Below are 20,975 nucleotides of genomic sequence, written 5' to 3'. Positions count from 1 at the left end.
GATGGCATTTACAGAACAATAAGCAACTAAGCTGTCGAGGTGAAAAAATAAAACAAGTATACAAAATGATATACTGTTTCCATGGGTCGTCCGATTGTCCACACACAGGGAAAAACACAACACATAGATAACCAACCCATAGAAACATTTTACATTCCAGTCATTTAGCAGACTCTCTTATCCAGAGTGACTGCATACTTGTCCAACACAGGAATTGAACCCACAACCCTGGCGTTGCAAGCACCATGCTCTAACAACTGAGCCACATGGGACCAGCCAGTTGGTAGAGCTGCAACCAAGCAACCAAGGAAGTGTGTTCTATGAATCACCTGTCTCTCTCTTTGACTGAAGTCTGAAGGGTTTTATAGAGCTGCATCAGTACCTCCAGGATTGTGTGATTCTGTAATCACTTTTTTTTCTTTTCTTTTTTTTACAAAATCAACTATTCTCTTCATATTACGCAAGCCTTTGCAAAATTGACCAATCACCGCACGAGTACCACATAAAACAGTCAAATCACTGCACTTGAAAAATAGGGATCGCAATTTTAACCAATTACCACACTTTTACCCCATAAAATGGTTCAATCAAGGCACACGCAACAAACGTTTTCCCCCGCCAGCGCATTGTCATGACAACTTGGACCAAAATCATGGACGGAGAAACAGAGCACAATAAACTGTTACTGTAAATCGGTTCATAGAACACAGCTTACGGTATGTCATTTCATCCCTGTTACTGTAAACCGGTTCATAGAACACAGTTTACATTATGTCATTTCATCTCTGTTACTGTAAACCAGTTCATAGAACACAGCTTACATCATGTAATTTCATCTCTGTTACTGTAAACCAGTTCATTGAACACAGCTTACATTATGTAATTTCATCCATGTTACTGTAAACCAGTTCATAGGAAACAGTTTACAGTATGTCATTTCATCTCTGTTACTGTAAACCAGTTCATAGGACACAGTTTACAGTATGTCATTTCATCCCTGTAAAACGTGGCAGCCATTGATAACAGGTCTGGACTGTGACGATGATTATTGAGGTTTATTTGCTGTAAGCTTTCCTTCTCCTCCAAGAGTGGTGTGCGGATTTTAAGGTGCCCATCATCTTCCACTATATTGAGTTCAACACTATCTATCTCACATACTGTAGAGACCGTAAAGAAAGCCATTGGCTGCATCCCAATGAGATTGTTGCCAGCAGAGCTGGCTAGGCTGTTTTCATGTTATCCAATCATCGGCCAGAGCGTCAAGTGTGCGCTTCGAAGAGTGAAACGAGATGGGTGGGGCTAAAGCTTAAGACGGTGTGAACGATGCTGAATGGGTGTAGACAAAGAGGAGCTCTTCACTAGATACCAAAACATTCAAAGGCCATTTTCTCAAGTGAGTTTACAAGTTGATCAACTTCAAAAGCAGAATTACTTTCCCATTGTTCCTCAAATGTAGTGTATAATATACCATTTTTGTAGCTCTGAGTCTCTACTTTTATCCAATGTAAAAAACACAATTTCAAATGTTGCTACATAAGACCGAATCCAGGTGGTGGGTGACATATTGTGCACTACTCCATATAATAACCGGGTTATTTACTATATTCCATATATGGGGCGTCCCACGAAATGAGTTCCTTTTCAGTAGAAATTGTTTACAAATATTGCATTTTAAAAGCCTGTTATATTACATGAAGTGCCATTTAATAAAGATCACATGGAGACTTCAATACATCAGGTTTTTAATATGAATAAAGACTTGTTAGTGACAAAATTCAGCATTTTCTGTGCATCCCCCGTGACTTCTAGGAAGATTTTAACCCACTTAACCCCAGCATTTCTCCACGTTTCACCATCATTGTAAAGTCCTAGTTATGTTGTTGTTTTGACAGTCATTTCTGGAGATGATTATTTATTTATTGTGTTTAGTGATTCATTTTAAGGTCAACCCTGTTACCTGAACTGAACTCTTGTTTTAATACAGTGAAAATATTCCTTTTTAAATATATTTTATAAAAGCAGGTGAGCTGATTCTACAGTTTTTTGCCATTTTCTGGTGTTTTGTGGTGGAAAACTGAGTAGGTTGATCATAACACCAAGACTTTGATCTGAAGCCATTCTTGTGATTATTGTGACTTTGCCATTGTAATTGTTTGTAAGCTTGTGTAGTCTAAAATGAATCTATGATCGTATGCTATCCATTTGTTTTTTGTATGCTGTTCTTTGTACGCCATTTTAATATTTGAGAATTAAACAATGATATTATGCCACTCTTGGCCATGATTACAGACACTATATAAACAAGTCATCCAGCAGTGTTTGTGATTATACCCTGATGAAGATAGCTTGTCTGTCGAAACGTTGGTAATTACATTTTTGCATCTGAGCTCCTAGAGTGTGCAGCTCTCCTTTATTTCCAAGTTTTCTACTCCGCTAGCCAGCACCTCGCCTAAGTAGGTGTGTGCTTCTTTTTCTTCTAGATCATAACACGTCAACCATGTTACCCACAGATAGACAGGCCAGAAATGGGCTCCCGAGGGCGCAGTGGTCTAAGACACTGCATCTCAGTGCAAGAGACGTCACTGCAGTACCTGGTTCCTGGCTGCATCGCATCCGGACATTATTGGGAGTCCCATAGGGCGGCGCACAATTGGCCCTGCGTTGTCTGGGTTTGGCTGGGGTATGCCATCATTGTAAATAACAAGTTGTTCTTAACTGACTTGCCTAGTTAAATAAAAAAATATTATTTTTGAACAATTTACTTTATTTTTTGTGAAGCTTGAATTCAATTTTTATTTATTTATTTTTTATTTCACCTTTATTTAACCAGGTAGGCTAGTTGAGAACAAGTTCTCATTTGCAACTGCGACCTGGCCAAGATAAAGCATAGCAGTGTGAACAGACAACAACACAGAGTTACACATGGAGTAAACAATAGACAAGTCAATAACAATTGCCCTTCTCTGTTGCACACAACAAGCTTCCATTTCAAGGGGATTCATGGCTGATTTAATATGAACTCGTCAACCCTGTTACGGTCAACCACTATACAGGATGACAACAAGTGAATTACGTTTCAAGTGAATTACGTACGTCTTCCTCAGTGGTTTTTATTAAGTTGAACTTGTGCTCTTTATGACAGAATTGTCAACAAGTTTTACTAGTCAAAAGGCACCTAATTGGTCCATATAGTAGACTTTGTAGAGGATAGGGTATGATTTGGGAGGCAGGCATAGAGTCCCTTTAGAAAACTCTGTTCTGTCTTTGCACTTCAGGATCCTCCTTGATCCTCATCCTACAACGCTACAGTACATCAGGTTTGTCTACACTATTGTCCAGGGACAGAAAGTACAGTCGACCTTGACCAGGCAGGAGATTAAACTATTGTTAACTTTCCTTGCTTCCAATGTCTCATATATGGTGATAAGAGAATACGGTATAATTATTTTCCTCAATGTTTCAAAAACAGAGTATACACTATATATACAAAAGTATGTGGACACCCCTTCAAATTAGTGGATTCGGCTATTTCAGCCACACCCGTTGCTGACAGGTGTTTAAAATTGTGCACACAGCCATGCAATCTCTATAAACAAACATTAGCAGTAGAATGGCCTTACTGAAGAGCTCAGTGACTTTCAACGTGGCACCACCATTGGATGCCACCTTTCCAACAAGTCAGTTTGTCAAAATTTTGCCCTGCTATAGCTGCTCCAGTCAACTGTAAGTGCTGTTTTTTGTGAAGTGGAGATGTCTAGGGGCAACAACGGCTCAGCCGCGAAGTGGTAGGCCATAATAAGCTCACAGAACGGGACCGCCAAGTGCTGAAGCGCGTGGCGGGTAAAAATGGTCTGTCCTTGGTTGCAACACTCACTACCGAGTTCCAAACTGCCTCTGGAAGTATGTCAGCACAAGAACTGTTCGTCGGGAGCTTCATGAAATGGGTTTCCATGGCCGAGCAGCCGCTCACAAGCCTAAGATCACCATGTGCAATGCCAAGCGTAGCCTGGAGTGGTGTAAAGCTCGCCACCATTGGACTCTGGAGCAGTGGAAACGCGTTTGGATTGATGATTCACGCTTCACCATCTGGCAGTCTGACGGAACGAATCTGGGTTTGGCGGATTGCAGGAGAATGCTACCTGCCCGAATGCATAGTGCCAACTGTAAAGTTTGGTGGAAGAGGAATAATGGTCTGGGGCTAGTTTTCCTGGTTCGGGCTAGGCCCCTTAGTTCCAGTAAAACGCGACAGCATACAATAACATTCTAGATGATTCTGTGCTTCCAACTTTGAGGCAACAATTTGGGGAAGGCCCTTTTCTGTTTCAGTTTGACAATGCCCTCATGCCCAAAGCGAGGTCCATACAGAAATGGTTTGTCAAGATAGTTGTGGAAGAACTTGACTGGTCTACACAGAGCCCTGACCTTAACCCCATCGAACACCATTGAGATTAATTGGATTGCCGACTGTGAGCCAGGCCTAATCGCCCAACATCAGTGCACGACCTCACTAATGCTCGTGGCTGAATGGAAGCAAGTCCACGCAGCAATGTTCCAACATCTAGTGGAAAGCCTTCCCAGAAGAGTGGAGGCTGTTATATCAGCAAAGGGTGGACCAACTCCATATTAATGGCCATGATTTTGGAATGAGATGTTAGACGAGCAGGTATCCATATACTGTTGGTCATGTAGTGTATGTGTGATATGAACGTGAAACAAAAACACATTTATTTCCTCACTGTTTAAAATTCACATGCTTGCTTCCAATGTATGACATGGAGGTATACGAGACAAGTGTCCATTTTTCTTCCTCTATTTGGTAAATGTTTGATAGAACTGAGTAGACCTATGTGGTTAACTAGTCGGAAGCTGAGTATTCTAAGGTTCCATTCGGAGGTGCCAAGGAGTGCTGCAGACTGCAGAAGGACTCGGAGTCTATTTGCAGCAGCACCAAGGGCACTGGGGCTGTTTAGATAGTGACCTAGTTTAGATATATTCATGAGTTTCTCAAACCTCTAACACAACTTATTTATTTTGATTCTATCTCGGTGAGGAAGCGCATTACTGTCTAATATCATCACATACTTGCAATATGGAGTTGAGTTAGTTTGGCGTATTATTTTTTGTTGTTGTCAGTATTACATTTGTAATGAATTGATTTGCAGAACAAGTTGGTCTATTAGCTTATTTGTGCTTTCTTTCTTTTTGATTAAATCAGAGGGTGCTACATGTGCTGGTGTTAGGACATTATGACACTGGTATTATGACCTTCTGAGACTGGTGTTATAACACTGGTGTATTGGCATTGGGGATACGACATTATGGCACTGGTGTTATGACCTTCTGAGACTGGTGTTATAACACTGGTGTATTGGCATTATGACATTGGTGTTATGACATTATGACACTGGTGTTATGACCTTCTAAGACTGGTGTTATGGTATTATGACACTGGTGTTATGACCTTCTGAGACTGGTGTTATGACCTTCTGAGACTGGTGTTATGACCTTCTGAGACTGGTGTTATAACACTGGTGTTATGGTATTATGACACTGGTGTTATGACCTTCTGAGACTGGTGTTATGGTATTATGACACTGGTGTTATGACATTTTGAAACTGGTGTTATGACATTTTGAAACTGGTGTTATGACTTTATAAAATTGGTGTCATGACATTGGCGTTATAAAATAACCCATTTTGGACAAAGCTGTGTTGACCCAACTGGTATTTATATGACTGCGATCTTATGGTTGACCTACTGTTAAGATATGGCGAGGTTGTTAAGTGTTAGCAACACACTCTACCAGGATACACTTCCACACTCCATCCCCCAGGTGGCAGCACCAACCAAGTCAAGGGCTGTGCTCTGCCAGGAGGCCTTGATAAGCATGTCATCAGGTGACGGGTCAGTCAGTGTCCCAGCTGGCAAGAGGTGAAGCTGCTGGTTTTATTTGGTGACCAGGACGCCCGAGGTTGAGTTTTGAATCTTTAGCTCAGCCATGCCTCTTTTGTTTCCTTTTGTGGATGTGTTTATTTTGGTCATCTTTTGAACAAATAAACTAATCTGCTTGGAATGGACGATCAAGAGGTCATGACAGAGTTGACCCTGGACCAAGGTAGGGTTTATGTCAACTGGGTACATGCATACCATAACAGAATTGACCTTGGACCATGGTAAGGTTTATGTCAACTGGGTACATGCATACCATAACAGAGTTGACCTTGGACCATGGTAAGGTTGCTGTCCCCTGGATACATACATTCAGCACCTGGTTGCATATGCTTACTTGTCACATGAATGCACACATCCAATCAGGTTACAGAACCATTATGAAGCCCTAGACATAGCCGAGTACAGTGTTAACAATAGGCCTTCTAGTTGCTTCCGTAACACTATCAACACAAAATACCCTGCATTTATCACCTTTGCGGTACGCTGGTGACAGTGGTGTTGTGACCATGGAAACATATATCATTATTTCAATATCCCTATAACAGCACATACTATCACATACAGGCTGTGCAGAACCAACCGTAACAGTAGTTCAATGATTGATCTCCATACCTGTTGGTGGTTCAGCCTCCACTGGATTCACACTTTACGGTGACACTGGTGTTATGTCATTGGTGTTATAAAATAACCAGGTTATGGTTGTGTGATCTAACGACTGATCTTACGGTTGACCCGACCACAAAGTACTGACCCAACTGTTATGTGACTGTGGTCTTTACGGTTGACCTCCATACCTGTTGGTTGTCCACTGTACGGTGACACTGGTGACATTGGTGACGTGGTGAGCAGGGATCCCCGAGGGGTTTGTGTCATAGAAGGCTCCCAGGGCACAGTGGACATGTCTCCCTCGGCTGGCTGACAGCTGACCTCGTTGATACCATCAACACAGGAGTATCCTCCCGGACACGGCTGGAGCAGGCAGTCATCGTAATTGTGCTCACAGTTCCTCCCCTGTACATGTAAAACAGAGATAGACGTTAGACTAAAGAAACAGAAATATAAATAAACGTTAGTTGACCATAGAAATAGTCAAATATATAGACAGTATACCATAGCTATATAATCTAATCTAACATAAATATTTGTTTATTTGATTAACCATTAGCATAATTCCATCTATGATGTGAGGTCATGGACAAAAGTAGGGCACTACACAGGGAATAGGGTTCAATTTGAGACACACAGGGGCTTGGTAAGGAAGAGATTAGGATTCAGGCCACCTTAATAAGGGTGTAAATGATGTGTAGCAGCAGGAGAGATGATCACAAACGCCTGGGGATGACATCTACAGTGGGGGAGACTGAACTAAATAACCTCTCTCTGAACATGGCCCAAATGGCACCCTATTGTCAATTGGCACCCTGCGTAGTGCACTTCTATTGACTAGGGCTCAGGTCAAAAGTAGTGTACTGTATAGGGAATAGGGTGCCAGATGGAACTGTCTTATCCTACCATGACTAGGACGGTAAATATAACACCATCACATTCTGGGAGAAGAAAGAAGATGAAGAACATATTGAAAGAAATGTTAACATTTCAGACGTGGAGAAGAGCAAAGGAAAGAAGGGGGAGAGAGATCCACACAGAGATAGAGAAAGAGGGGGAGAGAGATATCCACACAGAAATAGAGAAAGAGGGGGAGAGAGAGATCCACACAGAGATAGAGAAAGAGGGGGAGAGAGAGATCCACACAGAAATAGAGAAAGAGGGGGAGAGAGAGATCCACACAGAGATAGAGAAAGAGGGGGAGAGAGAGATCCACACAGAGATAGAGAAAGAGGGGGAGAGAGAGATCCACACAGAGATAGAGAAAGAGGGGGAGAGAGAGATCCACACAGAGATAGAGAAAGAGGGGGAGAGAGATATCCACACAGAAATAGAGAAAGAGGGGGAGTGAGAGATCCACACAGAGATAGAGAAAGAGGGGGAGAGAGAGATCCACACAGAGATAGAGAAAGAGGGGGAGAGAGAGATCCACACAGAGATAGAGAAAGAGGGGGAGAGATATCCACACAGAGATAGAGAAAGAGGGGTGAGAGAGATCCACACAGAGATAGAGAAAGAGGGGGAGAGAGGGATCCACACAGAGATAAAGAAAGAGGGGGAGAGAGAGATCCACACAGTGATAGAGAAAGAGGGGGAGAGAGAGATCCACACAGAGATAGAGAAAGAGGGGGAGAGAGAGATCCACACAGAGATAGAGAGAGGGGGAGAGAGAGATCCACACAGAGATAGAGAAAGAGGGGGAGAGAGAGATCCACACAGAGATAGAGAAAGAGGGGGAGAGAGAGATCCACACAGAGATAGAGAAAGAGGGGGAGAGAGAGATCCACACAGAGATAGAGAAAGAAGGGGGAGAGAGAGATCCACACAGAGATAGAGAAAGAGGGGGGAGAGAGATCCACACAGAGATAGAGAAAGAGGGGGAGAGAGAGATCCACACAGAGATAGAGAAAGAGGGGGAGGCAACAGGGATGAAGGGGGATAGAGGGAAGGATGAAATAAGGGAAGAGTGTGCTGGGTAAGCCTCACCACAAATCCAGGACGACAGAAACAGGTGTAGCCGTAGCCAGGCTCGTTCTGGGTGCACATCCCCTGGTTGCAGGGCTGCGGAAGGCACTCATTAATGTCCAACTCACAGTGAAGGCCTGTCCAACCTGCCAAGGAACAAAGCCCACAGACTGAGCACCGCAGTGTGTAGGGAGGTGGGATGTGTGTGTACTTGCAGTGCGGTGAGCCCTAGCTTCACTCACATCCACCACCCTCTTAAGAGAATATCAATCAGATTCCTTCGATTTGCTGCTTTGCTTCTTTTTGGGGGTGGCACACACACACACACACACACACACACACACAACAAAAGGTTCATGGAGAGAAAGGGAGATAAGTGTCACATACATTTTGATGAGGCTATAGACTAGGTGTTTTGATGAGGCTATAGGCTAGGTGTTTTAATGAGGCTATAGGCTAGGTGTTTTAATGAGGCTATAGGCTAGGTGTTTTGATGAGGCTATAGGCTAGGTGTTTTAATGAGGCTATAGGCTAGGTGTTTTGATGAGGCTATAGGCTAGGTGTTTTGATGAGGCTATAGGCTAGGTGTTTTGATGAGGCTATAGGCTAGGTGTTTTAATGAGGCTATAGACTAGGTGTTTTGATGAGGCTATAGGCTAGGGGTTTTGATGAGGCTATAGGCTAGGTGTTTAGATGAGGCTATAGGCTAGGTGTTTTAATGAGGCTATAGGCTAGGTGTTTTGATGAGGCTATAGGCTAGGTGTTTTGATGAGGCTATAGGCTAGGTGTTTTGATGAGGCTATAGGCTAGGTGTTTAGATGAGGCTATAGGCTAGGTGTTTAGATGAGGCTATAGGCTAGGTGTTTAGATGAGGCTATAGGCTAGGTGTTTTGATGAGGCTATAGGCTATGTGTTTTGTTGAGGCTATAGGCTAGGTGTTTTGATGAGGCTATAGGCTAGGTGTTTTAATGAGGCTATAGGCTAGGTGTTTTAATGAGGCTATAGGCTAGGTGTGTTAATGAGGCTATAGGCTAGGTGTTTAGAAGGACATCTGCTCCTACAAGAGCAGCAAGTATATTTTTGTTTATCCAATAAGTAGATGCTGGTATTGTCTTGTAGGGAAATTGCATTTAAGTGTTGTGTTTTACATATTAGTCTACTTAATCATTGCTGTTTGAACTGTCTGACTGCTCAGTACTTATGACTGTCATTGTGGACTTGTGGATTAGTTTCAGGCCTATTTGTGTAAGTCTTGCTAATTTGTGGGAGTGGTGTATTGTAGGGGATGTTTTTTTCACCTTTGCCAGGCAATCAGCAATCAGTGCTGGGAGGTGTGTCTTTCACCTCTGCTACGCAATTAGTACTAGTACTTCTGTGTTTTTTCAGCGGCAGCTGTTGTACGCTCTGCCCTAATTTATGTGCTCTCTGACACCTGGAGTTGGAAGACAGAGGACAATGCCAAATGACTAGTCAACCCTTCCTCATCTGAGGAGCCAAAATGTTTCTCTCTGTTACAATATTCAGAGGACTATCGAATGCTAGAGAATAATACTATATTATTAATGTCTGGTCATCTATCTGAAACTTGTTCACTGAGAATAACTGCTATCTATATATGGATGTATGATCTCTGTGGTAACTGTTCACTGAGGATAACTCTGATGCTATCTATATGGATGTATGATCTCTGTATCAGAGTCGTGTGTATAGGTGACAGGGAAGTCAGGCGCAGGAGAGTCAAACGGAGTGTAAAATGGAGTCTTTTAATGAAAGTCCAAATACATGCTCCATAACACTAATAAGAAACGAACAAACAAATATGGGTACCAAGACCTATCGTGCACCTATACACATAAAAACAATACTAACAAGAAACAATCTCTGACAAAGACATGAGGGGAAACAGAGGGTTAAATACACAAGAGGTAATGGATGGGATTGAAAACAGGTGTGTGGGAAGACAAGACAAAACCAATGGAAAATGAAAAATGGATCGATGATGGCTAGAAGACCAGTGACGTCGGCCGCCGAACACCGCCCGAACAAGGAGAGGTAACGACTTCGGCAGAAGTTGTGACACTCTGTGGTAACTGTTCACTGATGATAACTCTGATGCTATCTATATGGATGTATGATCTCTGTGGTAACTGTTCACTGATGATAACTCTGATGCTATATATATGGATGTATGATCTCTGTGGTAACTATTCACTGATGATAACTCTGATGCTATCTATATGGATGTATGATCTCTGTTGTAACTATTCACTGATGATAACTGATGCTATCTATATGGATGTATGATCTCTGTGGTAACTGTATCTGTACAGGGTGAACTCTGAATTATTCTATACAAAAAGGTTGTATGATCCTCTCAGGAATTCTGTCCTATTTACATTGGTCTTATCCCCCACACAAGATGCTTTGACACTCTGTGGAGATTGGGGCTTGGTGGTCAGGTTACACTGTAAACTTAGTATCGTTTGATTGGTCAAAAGTGGTTGGTTTTGGGTTGAAAGGTTGCACCTTCATATGTTATAAATGGAATTAAATGTATTTGTTCTTTCTGTCTCTTATCCTGTATCCAGTTTGACTAGTCAACCCTTCCCCCGCTGAGGGGCCAAAATGTTTCTCTCTGATACAAAATTCAGAGGACTATCGAATGCTACAGAATAATACTATATTATTAATGTCTGGTCATCTATCTGAAACTTGTTCACTGAGAATAACATGATTGATTCTCATTTCTTAGGCTTCTAGGCCTCTGGTCTAATAAGCATCTTTTTGCTCATGCTTTGTCCTGTAAGTTAACCTTAGTGTCTATAGGCTTGGACTAATGCTTTATAATGCTTGTTTCTTTAATGCCTTGAATGTGAATCGATTCATTGAACAATGTTAATTAAATATGTACTGTACCTTTGATATAGAACATTCTCAGACCAATTCTTGCTCTTCTACATCAACTCATTGTCTAATGCTTACGTGTATATTTTAATTCTCTTTTGGAGTCAGATAAACATTTTAATAGATTACAAATCACATGAGGTATTTATAATGTCATGTACACTGTATATACACATACAGTTGAAGTCGGATGTTTACATACACTTAGGTTGGAGTCATTAACTCATTTTTCAACCACTCCACACATTTATTGTTAACAAACTACAGTTTTGGCAAGTCAGTTAGGACATCTGCTTTGTGCATGACGAGTATTTTTTCCAACAATTGTTTTGCAGACAGATTATTTCACCTATAATTCACTGTATCACAATTCCAGTGGGTCAGAAGTTTACATACACTAAGTTGACTGTGCCTTTAAACAGCTTGGAAAATTCCAGAAAATGATGTCATGGCTTTAGAAGCTTCTGATAGGCGAATTGACATCATGAGAGTCAATTGGAGGTGTACCTGTGGATGTATTTCAAGGCCTACCTTCAAACTCAGTGCCTCTTTGCTTGACATCTTGGGAAAATCAGCCCCCCAAAAATTGTAGACCTGGTTCATCCTTGGGAGCAATTTCCAAACGACGGAAGGTTCCACATTCATCTGTACAAACAATAGTACGCAAGTATAAACACCATGGGACCATGCAGCAGTCATACCACTCAGGAAGGAGAAGCGTTCTGTCTCGTTCTGTCTCATGGGGACAAAGATCGTACTTTTTGGAGAAATGTCCTCTGGTCTGATGAAACAAAAACAGAACTGTTTGGCCATAATGATCATTGTTATGTTTGGAGGAAAAAGGGGGAGGCTTGCAAGCCGAAGAACACCATCCCAAACGTGAAGAACGGGGGTGGCAGCATCATGTTGTGGGGGTGATTTGCTGCAGGAGAGATTGGTGCACTTCACAACATAGATGGCATCATGAGGAAGGAAAATTATGTGGATATATTGAAGCAACATCTCAAGACATCAGTCAGGAAGTTTAGGCTTGGTCGCAAATGGTTCTTCCAAATGGACAATGACCCCAAGCATACTTCCAAAGTTGTGGCAAAATGGCTTAAGGACAACAAAGTAAAGGTATTGGAGTGGCCATCACAATGCACTGACCTCAATCCTATAGAACATTTGTGGGCAGAACTTAAAAAGTGTGTGCGATTAAGGAGGCTTACAAACCTGACTCAGTTACACCAGCTCTGTCAGGAGGAATGTGCCAAAATTCACATAACTTAATGTAGGAAGCTTGTGGATGGCTACCTGAAACGTTTGACCCAAGTTAAACAATTTAAAGGCAAAGCTACCAAATACTAATTGAGTGTATGTAAACTTCTGACCAATGGGAATGTGATGAAAGAAATAAAATATGAAATAAATCATTCTCTCTACTATTATTCTGACATTTCACATTCATAAAATAAGTTGGTGATCCTAACTGACCTAAGAAAGGGAGTTTCTACTCGGATTAAATGTCAGGAATTGTGAAAAACTGAGTTTAACTGTATTTGGCTAAGGTGTATGTGAACTTCCGACTTCAACTGTTTTACTGCCCACTACACTGTAAGCGGTGGTGCTGTCAAGCGGCGGTGTTGTCACCAAAACACAGATCTGAACCCTGATGGACACCAGTAGTGAGAGCACATGGTGCAGACACAGATCTGAACCCTGATGGACACCAGTAGTGAGAGCACATGGTGCAGACACAGATCTGAACCCTGATGGACACCAGTAGTGAGAGCACGTGGTGCAGACACAGATCTGAACCCTGATGGACACCAGTAGTGAGAGCACGTGGTGCAGACACAGATCTGAACCCTGATGGACACCAGTAGTGAGAGCACATGGTGCAGACACAGATCTGAACCCTGGTGGAGACTAGTAGTGAGAGCACATGGTGCAGACACAGATCTGAACCCTGATGGACACCAGTAGTGAGAGCACGTGGTGCAGACACAGATCTGAACCCTGATGGACACCAGTAGTGAGAGCACGTGGTGCAGACACAGATCTGAACCCTGATGGACACCAGTAGTGAGAGCACATGGTACAGACACAGATCTGAACCCTGATGGACACCAGTAGTGAGAGCACATGGTACAGACACAGATCTGAACCCTGATGGACACCAGTAGTGAGAGCACGTGGTGCAGACACAGATCTGAACCCTGATGGACACCAGTAGTGAGAGCACATGGTGCAGACACAGATCTGAACCCTGATGGACACCAGTAGTGAGAGCACGTGGTGCAGACACAGATCTGAACCCTGATGGACACCAGTAGTGAGAGCACACAGATCTGTCTGCTAAATGAATAAAGTGTAAAAATGTCAAATTAATGCTTTAGCTGTAAGCAAAATACAGTATTGATCCACCCACACCTGAAGAGATGCTGTGTTAGCTTTTCACCATAAATAATTAAAGTGGTAAGAAAATTATTTATAATCTATTGCAGCATGTTTTGCAAGAGATCTAGGTCTGTTATCTGAATTTACTGTGAGATGAAAAACATATTGATTTGCTTTGAATTATAAAAACATTGATTGATAATGTCAATCATCATTGTACAACATCAGTATTCTACAACACATAGGCCTGCTAGAATAGCAATAAAGCCGATCTGTGTCCATGTCCAGTGACTTATTGTAACCAATCTACATTCCAATAACTTACCTACCCTGCAGTTAGAGCGGCAGCGTCAACCAGGTATATATTTCATATAACATGAATATATACACTGAGTGTACAAAAGATTAGGAACACCTTCCTACTATTGAGTTGCACCGCCAATCTTAGTTGTTGTATAGTGACTTACCTGCCCTGAAGTGGCAGAGGTAGCCATGAACCAGGTCATAGAATGCACTATAAACTGGGTAGTTGGAGCTCTGAATGCTGATTGGCTTAATGCTGTGGTATATCAGACAATATGCCATGGGGATGAAGCAAACTTACATGTTTATGTTGGTAACCAATTTATAATAGCAACAAAGCACATGGGGGGGTTTGTGGTACAGTACAGTATATTGGCCAATATACTGTACCGCGGCTAAGGGCTGTATCCAGGCACTCCACTTTGTGTCGCGCTTAAGAACAGCCCTTAGCTGTGGTATAGTGGCCATATACCACACCTCCTTAGGACTTATTGCTTCATTATAACCGCCTTGTAATGCATTATAACTGTTACCAACCTTAGTTAATGTACTCACCTGCTCTGCAGTGGCAGAGGTATCCGTTAAGCAGGTCTCGGCAGATAGCCCCGTGGAGACATGGATCTGAACAGCATTCATTAACGTCCATCTCACAGAAGTCCCCTATGAAACCTGCTGGACAACTAGGAGAAGACAAGGATATTGTATAGGTGTCATTTAACATATCAAATCCAACTACAAGTCACATGCACCGAATACAACAAGTGTAGACTTTACCGTGAAATGCTTACTTACAAGCCCATAACCAAATCAAGAAGAAGAAAACATTTACCAACTGGACTGAAATAAAAAGTAACACAATAAAAATAATGAGGCTATATACAACGGGCACCGGTACTGAGTTAATGTGCGGGGGTACAGGTTAGTTGAAGTAATCTGTACATGTAGGTGGGGGCGAAGTGACTATGCATAGGTAACAAACAAACAGTGAGTAGCAGCAGTGTACAAGGGTGGGGTCAATGTAAATTGTCCAGTGGCGATTTTATGAATTGTTCAGCAGTCTTATGGCTTGGGGGTAGAAGCTGTTGAGGAGCCTTTTGGTCCTAGACTTGGCGCTCCGGTACCGCTTGCCATGCGATAGCAGAGAAAACAGTTTATAACTTGGGTGACTGGAGTCTCTGACAATTTTATGGGCTTTCCACTGACACCGCCTATTATATAGGTCCTGGATGGCAGGAAGTTTGGCCCCAGTGATGTACTGGGTCGTTCGCACTACCCTCTGTAGCGCCTTACGTTCAGATGCTGAGCAGTTGCCATATCAGGCGCTGATGCAACCGGTCAGGATGCTCTCATATAACACATATAACATACAGGGCTATTTGACCAAGAAAGAGAGTGATGGAGTGCTGCATCAGATGACCTGGCTTCCACAATCACCCAACCTCAACCCAATTGAGATGGTTTGGGATGAGTTGGACCGCAGAGTGAAGGAAAAGCAGCTAACAAGTGCTCAGCATATGTGGGAACTCCTTTAAGACTGTTGGGAAAGCATTCCAGGTGAAGCTGGTTGAGAGAATGCCAAGAGTGTGCAAAGCTGTCATCAAGGCAAAGTGGGGCTACTTTGAAAAATCGAAAATCTAAAATATATTTTGATTTGTTTAACACTTTTTTTTGGTTACTACATTATTCCATATGTTTTATTTCATAGTTCTGATGTCTTCCCTATTATTCAACAATAAATAAAAATCCTTGAATGAGTAGGTTTGTGCAAACATGTTGACTGGTACTGTAAATAACACATATAACATACAGTACCAGTCAACATTTTGGACACACCTACTCTTTCAATGATTTTTATTTATTTTTTACTAATCACATATACAGTACACATATACATTCACTTTATATACTTTTTTTTAACCAAAGTAAAATAAACATTCAATATTTGTTTTACAATAAGAAAGTTGTGTATCTTTTTGTAAAATAACATTAAAACAGTACTACAATCTTCAGTAGAAGAAACAGAATGGACACATTGTTGTTGATATCTTCCCCATTACTTATCATCACTGAATGATTCATAATGAACAATTACTAGGAATACAATAGTAACAGTTTATTAGGTACACCACCCGTTCACCAAAATGGTTCGCTCCTACAGACAGCGAGTCACGTGGCCATGGCTTGCTATATAAAACAGTCAGACAGGCATCGAGACATCCAGTTTCTGTTCGAGTGATCGTTAGAATGGGCAAAACAAGTGACATAAGCGACTTTGAGCTTGGTATGATCGTCGATGCCAGGCTTTTCATGCATGACAGTGTCTAGGGTTTACTGAGAATGGTGCGACAAACAAAAACCATCCAGTCAGCGGCAGGCCTGTGGGCGAAAAACAGCTTGTTGATGAGAGGTCAAAGGAGAATAGCAAGAATGGTGCAAGCTAATAGGCGGGCCACATACAGGCAAATAAAGGCACAGCACAACAGTGGTGTGCAGAAAGACATCCTGGAATGCACAGCTCCTCAGTCTTTGTCACTGATGGGCTTTTGCAGCAGACGACCCCACCGGCTTCCACTCCTATCAGCTAAAAACAAGAAGCATACAGAGCCAGATGCTGCATCATATTTTAAATCATTTGTAGAAAATACACTTTATTTCCCTGTCATGTAGCATTATGAACATCCTGTGTCACTTTACTTGGACTAAGAAAACAGACTTTATGACACTGTCAAGAAGCATTATGACCATCATAATCATATAAGCCAGATAGGCCTGTCATGTACATATCCGTATGTCAGTCATCAGTCTAAAAGAGGATGTCTTGTCCTGCTCCTGAAATCTGCTCCTGCATTCATCCCAGTCACCAGAAACAGAGAACTGGGGTAGGTGCATGTCCGACATCAATGTTTGCACAATTACAATGATACTTTAATATGGTCCATTAAAAATAAAATATATAACATAAACATACCTTTGACAAGTAGGCTATGGTGTAATGGAATGTATTGTTTTGTGGGTTTTAACACTTATAGTAGGTGTCATAACCAGCCATAAAATAACTCAATATATGTCATAACAGGTCTAAATATGTGTCATGACAGTGTTATGACCATATTATAACAAGTTGTGTCATCTGTTATGGCATAGTTATGACGCTGGGTGTCAAGTAAAGTGTTACCATATTAAGTATAGCAGTGGCATATAAGTAGCAAATAACTGGTCTAGACTACTCTGCAGTATTGACAGTGAGAGCTTGGGGGGGGGGGGGGGGGCAGTTTTACTACACTCAACATAAAGTAACAATCTCTAGAATGCATTCTCACCATCCAGGTCCTTTTCATGTCCATGTGTATTATAATAATGTGGCTGAAAGGCATTCGTACAGGACTCCTCAAATCTCTGGAGACACCAGATTGAGAACGGACGTCTTACTTCAAGGAGACACTACCTGCGTCCCGAATGGTACCCTATTACCCACCTGTAAACAGTGCACTACTTTTGACCAGAGCCCCATAGGGGTTTGGTCAAATACAGTGCACTATAAAGGGAATAGGGTGCCGTTTGGAACAGACCCAACATCCAACCGTTACCAACCTAGGAAATGGAACTGCAATTTAAACTGTCTCCATGCTGCTAGTCCCCGAGGCTGGTTGAATTGCCATCAAATCCAGACATCACATTCAACCATCCAATCTGTTGCAATCCTGACACCACGCATAATATTGGATGGATCTCTATATACCAAATGGACTGAAATGCATGCAGTCTGTCGCTGGTTGCAACCTATAACATCCATGCTTGTATCCATTATCTAATGAGAAAGAGTGTTATTCCCTCACGTACAGTTTATGATTACAATACATTGTGTCACTTCGTGTTAAAAGACACATTAGATTGACATGTGACTTGTCACCAAGGAAATGGAGACAATAGAACACGCCTTCTTTTCAAAATCACTTCAACATATGGCATATACTGCATACCCATAAAAATGCAGCATTTGTTAAGCAAAAAGAAAACCTAGCATACGGAAAGTAAAGCATATGCACACAACTTCAGCATTCGTTTCACAAAAAATAAACATTGAATTATAATTGAGTATACAGAGCCAGATGCTGCAGCGTGACACCCAACTGTCCTCCAACTGTTGATACCAGACTAAACATTACTGCAGCAGGCAGGCAGCTCTTCTCTGTCCGCGTCCCAAATGGCTGTTCCCTTTACACTACAGGACTCATTGGGCTCTGGTCAGAAGATGTAGGGACTAGGGTACTGTTTGGGATGTGGCCCTCTGTCTTTACACTAGACCACAGTGACTTACGGCCCTGAACCTGAGCATATGTGCTCCAGCTAAGACAATGTAATTACCAGCGAGACGTCGAGGGGACCCACGCTGTGGCAAATCTACACCCTATTACTGCAGTGCAGTGTCTGGCTATATTCACAATGTGAAGGGAGGGAGGACGGCTCATAGCAACGGCTGGACTGGAATCAATGGAACGGTAACAAACACATGGAAACCATTGTGTTTGATGTGTTTAGTAGTGTTTCATTCATTCCAGTCCAGTCATTACGATGAACAGTCCTCGGATTTAAAGTGAGACCAAACTTCACTGATTGAGCTAGACTTCATACATCACACAGGGGAGGGAGAGCGTGTTAATGGGAAATGACATGACATGGTTCTGTTGCTGTGGCAACCTGACATTAAACCAATCAGATGCATGTCAATCTGAGAGATGAGGGGGCAGCGTGACTTCAGTCTGACTGGAGGCGGTGGTTTAAATCAACTCATAACACAGAGACTGTGTCAAAACATGCATATCATAACACTGGATAATGTTGTATTACTTCACTTACAGCCGACAGGTATCAGGCTCTGTAACTTGTTATACGCAGGTATATATATGTCTTTATTATGAATTATTCAAATGAGTCCTTGGAGCAAAAATCTGTGTATCCAAACAGGTAAATATTTGAGGTGCTATAATACTGTAATATATTGTATTCTTTGAAAAAAATATATAAAAGAATCCAAGTTTCTACGTGTACATATTATATACAGGTATGTATATATTGGTATGTATGTATTATACATACACATGACTACATGATGAATAGATTCACTGACCTGCAGGTGAAATTGGAGCCTTGGCCATCGAGACAAGTCCCTCCATTTAAACACAGGGTGACATTGGTGGGGGTTTCTAGACAGACGTCTATGTCAATGTCACAGTTCTTTCCAGTGTATCCATCCAGGCAGAAACACGCATATTTATCAACCAAGTCCACACAGGAGCCACCATTCAGACACGGACTGGAAGAACACTCCTGTAGATGGGGAAATAGCATCATGTAAAACACGAGACCAGGGTGTCACGATCGTCTTTTGGAGAGAGTGAGGACCAACATGCAGCGCGTGGAAAATACATCTTCTTTTTATTTTGAAGAAGGAAAAACGAAACAAAACACTTACAAACTAACAACACAACAAACGACCGTGAAGCTACAAAACGAAAGTGCACACACAAGCTACTAACGTTTAGACATAGACAATTCCCCACAACAAACTAAAGCCTATGGCTACCTTAAATATGGCTCCCAATCAGAGACAACAGAAACCAGCTGTCTCTAATTGAGACCCAATTCAGGCAACCATAGACTTTCCTAAACACCTACACTCAACCATAGACACAGCTAGACAACTATACTAAACATAAACCCAACTACTCTAAATAAACCCCCTAAACCTTACAACCACCCTAGACACTACAAAACCCACATAAATTACCCATGTCACACCCTGACCTAACTAAAATAATAAAGAAAATAAAGAATACTAAGGCCAGGGCGTGACACAGGGCCTGTATTTAAAAAGTGTCTCAGAGTAGATCAGTTTACTTTTGCCTTTTAAGATCATAATATTGATATTACATGATCCTAGATTAGCACTCCTACTCTGAACGAATACAGTAACTATAAATATCCCCAGCTGCATGGTGGTTCTAACACAGATATATAGATAAACAGAATATCGTAAGAGAATGACTTGAATATGAATACATAGGCCTGTATGAAAACAGGACTGTTAAAATGAGTAATTGACTATGTTCGATGATGAGTTAAAAGAGTATGTGCAGAATTCTAGATTAGAATCGGGTCTTTAAGCCGAGACAATAAGAGCCTCTGATTGCGCATTCCAGAGCGGAACCTCAGAGAGACATTCCGGCTGCCTTAGTATTCTATTCTATCATCCCAGTGCTCTCTCTGGAGGCCTACTGAAGCTGGACTGGGTATTAAAATCAATTAGGGATTAGGGTGAGGCGATTCCTTTTAATCAGGTATTTATACAATGCTTACATGATCATGTAGCTCAATTGACTTATGCTGTAGGAGAATGGATGTGGCTTGTGGATGGGGAAAGGGGAGAGACAGCACACTGGAGCAGCTCTGGTCTGATTAGAATGGAGACTAATCATCTGGATCTTCCTGGTTCACATGTTTTAGAATGTTGTACAATAATCAGATGTGATGCACAGTCACTATTACAAAATATAAAATGTATGTCCATAGTGAAATGACACTATTTTATGTCACTATAGTGAAATAGAAGTCACTGTTAATGACAAATAACTCATTTGTCAGTTTGGCTGAAATATAACTACAATGTTTAGCGAAATGAGAGTATTTGAACATATTCTAATGAGACCATGTTATGTAATGATGACGAGTCCCATGCAGGATGGTCTTACCAGATACCCAACTATCATTCAGGTCAACTCACATCAATGTTCATTTCACATCTGGCACCAGTCCATCCCAATTCACACTGGCAGTAATACACATCCACTCCATCAATGCACCT

The 20,975-nt window shown here is 41.8% G+C and overlaps 1 protein-coding gene across 1 annotated transcript in view; it reads right to left on the bottom strand.

Moving 5' to 3' along the window:
• The window catches only part of LOC129862304 (protein eyes shut homolog), a 344,128-nt gene that overhangs the window by 230,775 nt on the left and 92,378 nt on the right, over positions 1 to 20,975 (bottom strand). Inside the window, exons 8-12 of the mRNA XM_055933847.1 lie at positions 20,895 to 20,973; positions 19,242 to 19,441; positions 14,669 to 14,793; positions 8,546 to 8,670; positions 6,748 to 6,964 (exon numbers count right to left, since the gene is read on the bottom strand). Of these exons, the coding sequence (XP_055789822.1) occupies positions 6,748 to 6,964; positions 8,546 to 8,670; positions 14,669 to 14,793; positions 19,242 to 19,441; positions 20,895 to 20,973 (746 nt within the window). The remainder of the gene's footprint in view (positions 1 to 6,747; positions 6,965 to 8,545; positions 8,671 to 14,668; positions 14,794 to 19,241; positions 19,442 to 20,894; positions 20,974 to 20,975) is intronic.

This window comes from Salvelinus fontinalis, chromosome 1 (genome assembly GCF_029448725.1).
Source record: "Salvelinus fontinalis isolate EN_2023a chromosome 1, ASM2944872v1, whole genome shotgun sequence".
Lineage (NCBI taxonomy): Eukaryota > Metazoa > Chordata > Actinopteri > Salmoniformes > Salmonidae > Salvelinus > Salvelinus fontinalis.
The sequence above is the reverse complement of the archived record's forward strand: the minus strand, read 5'-3'. Positions and strand labels throughout refer to the sequence as shown.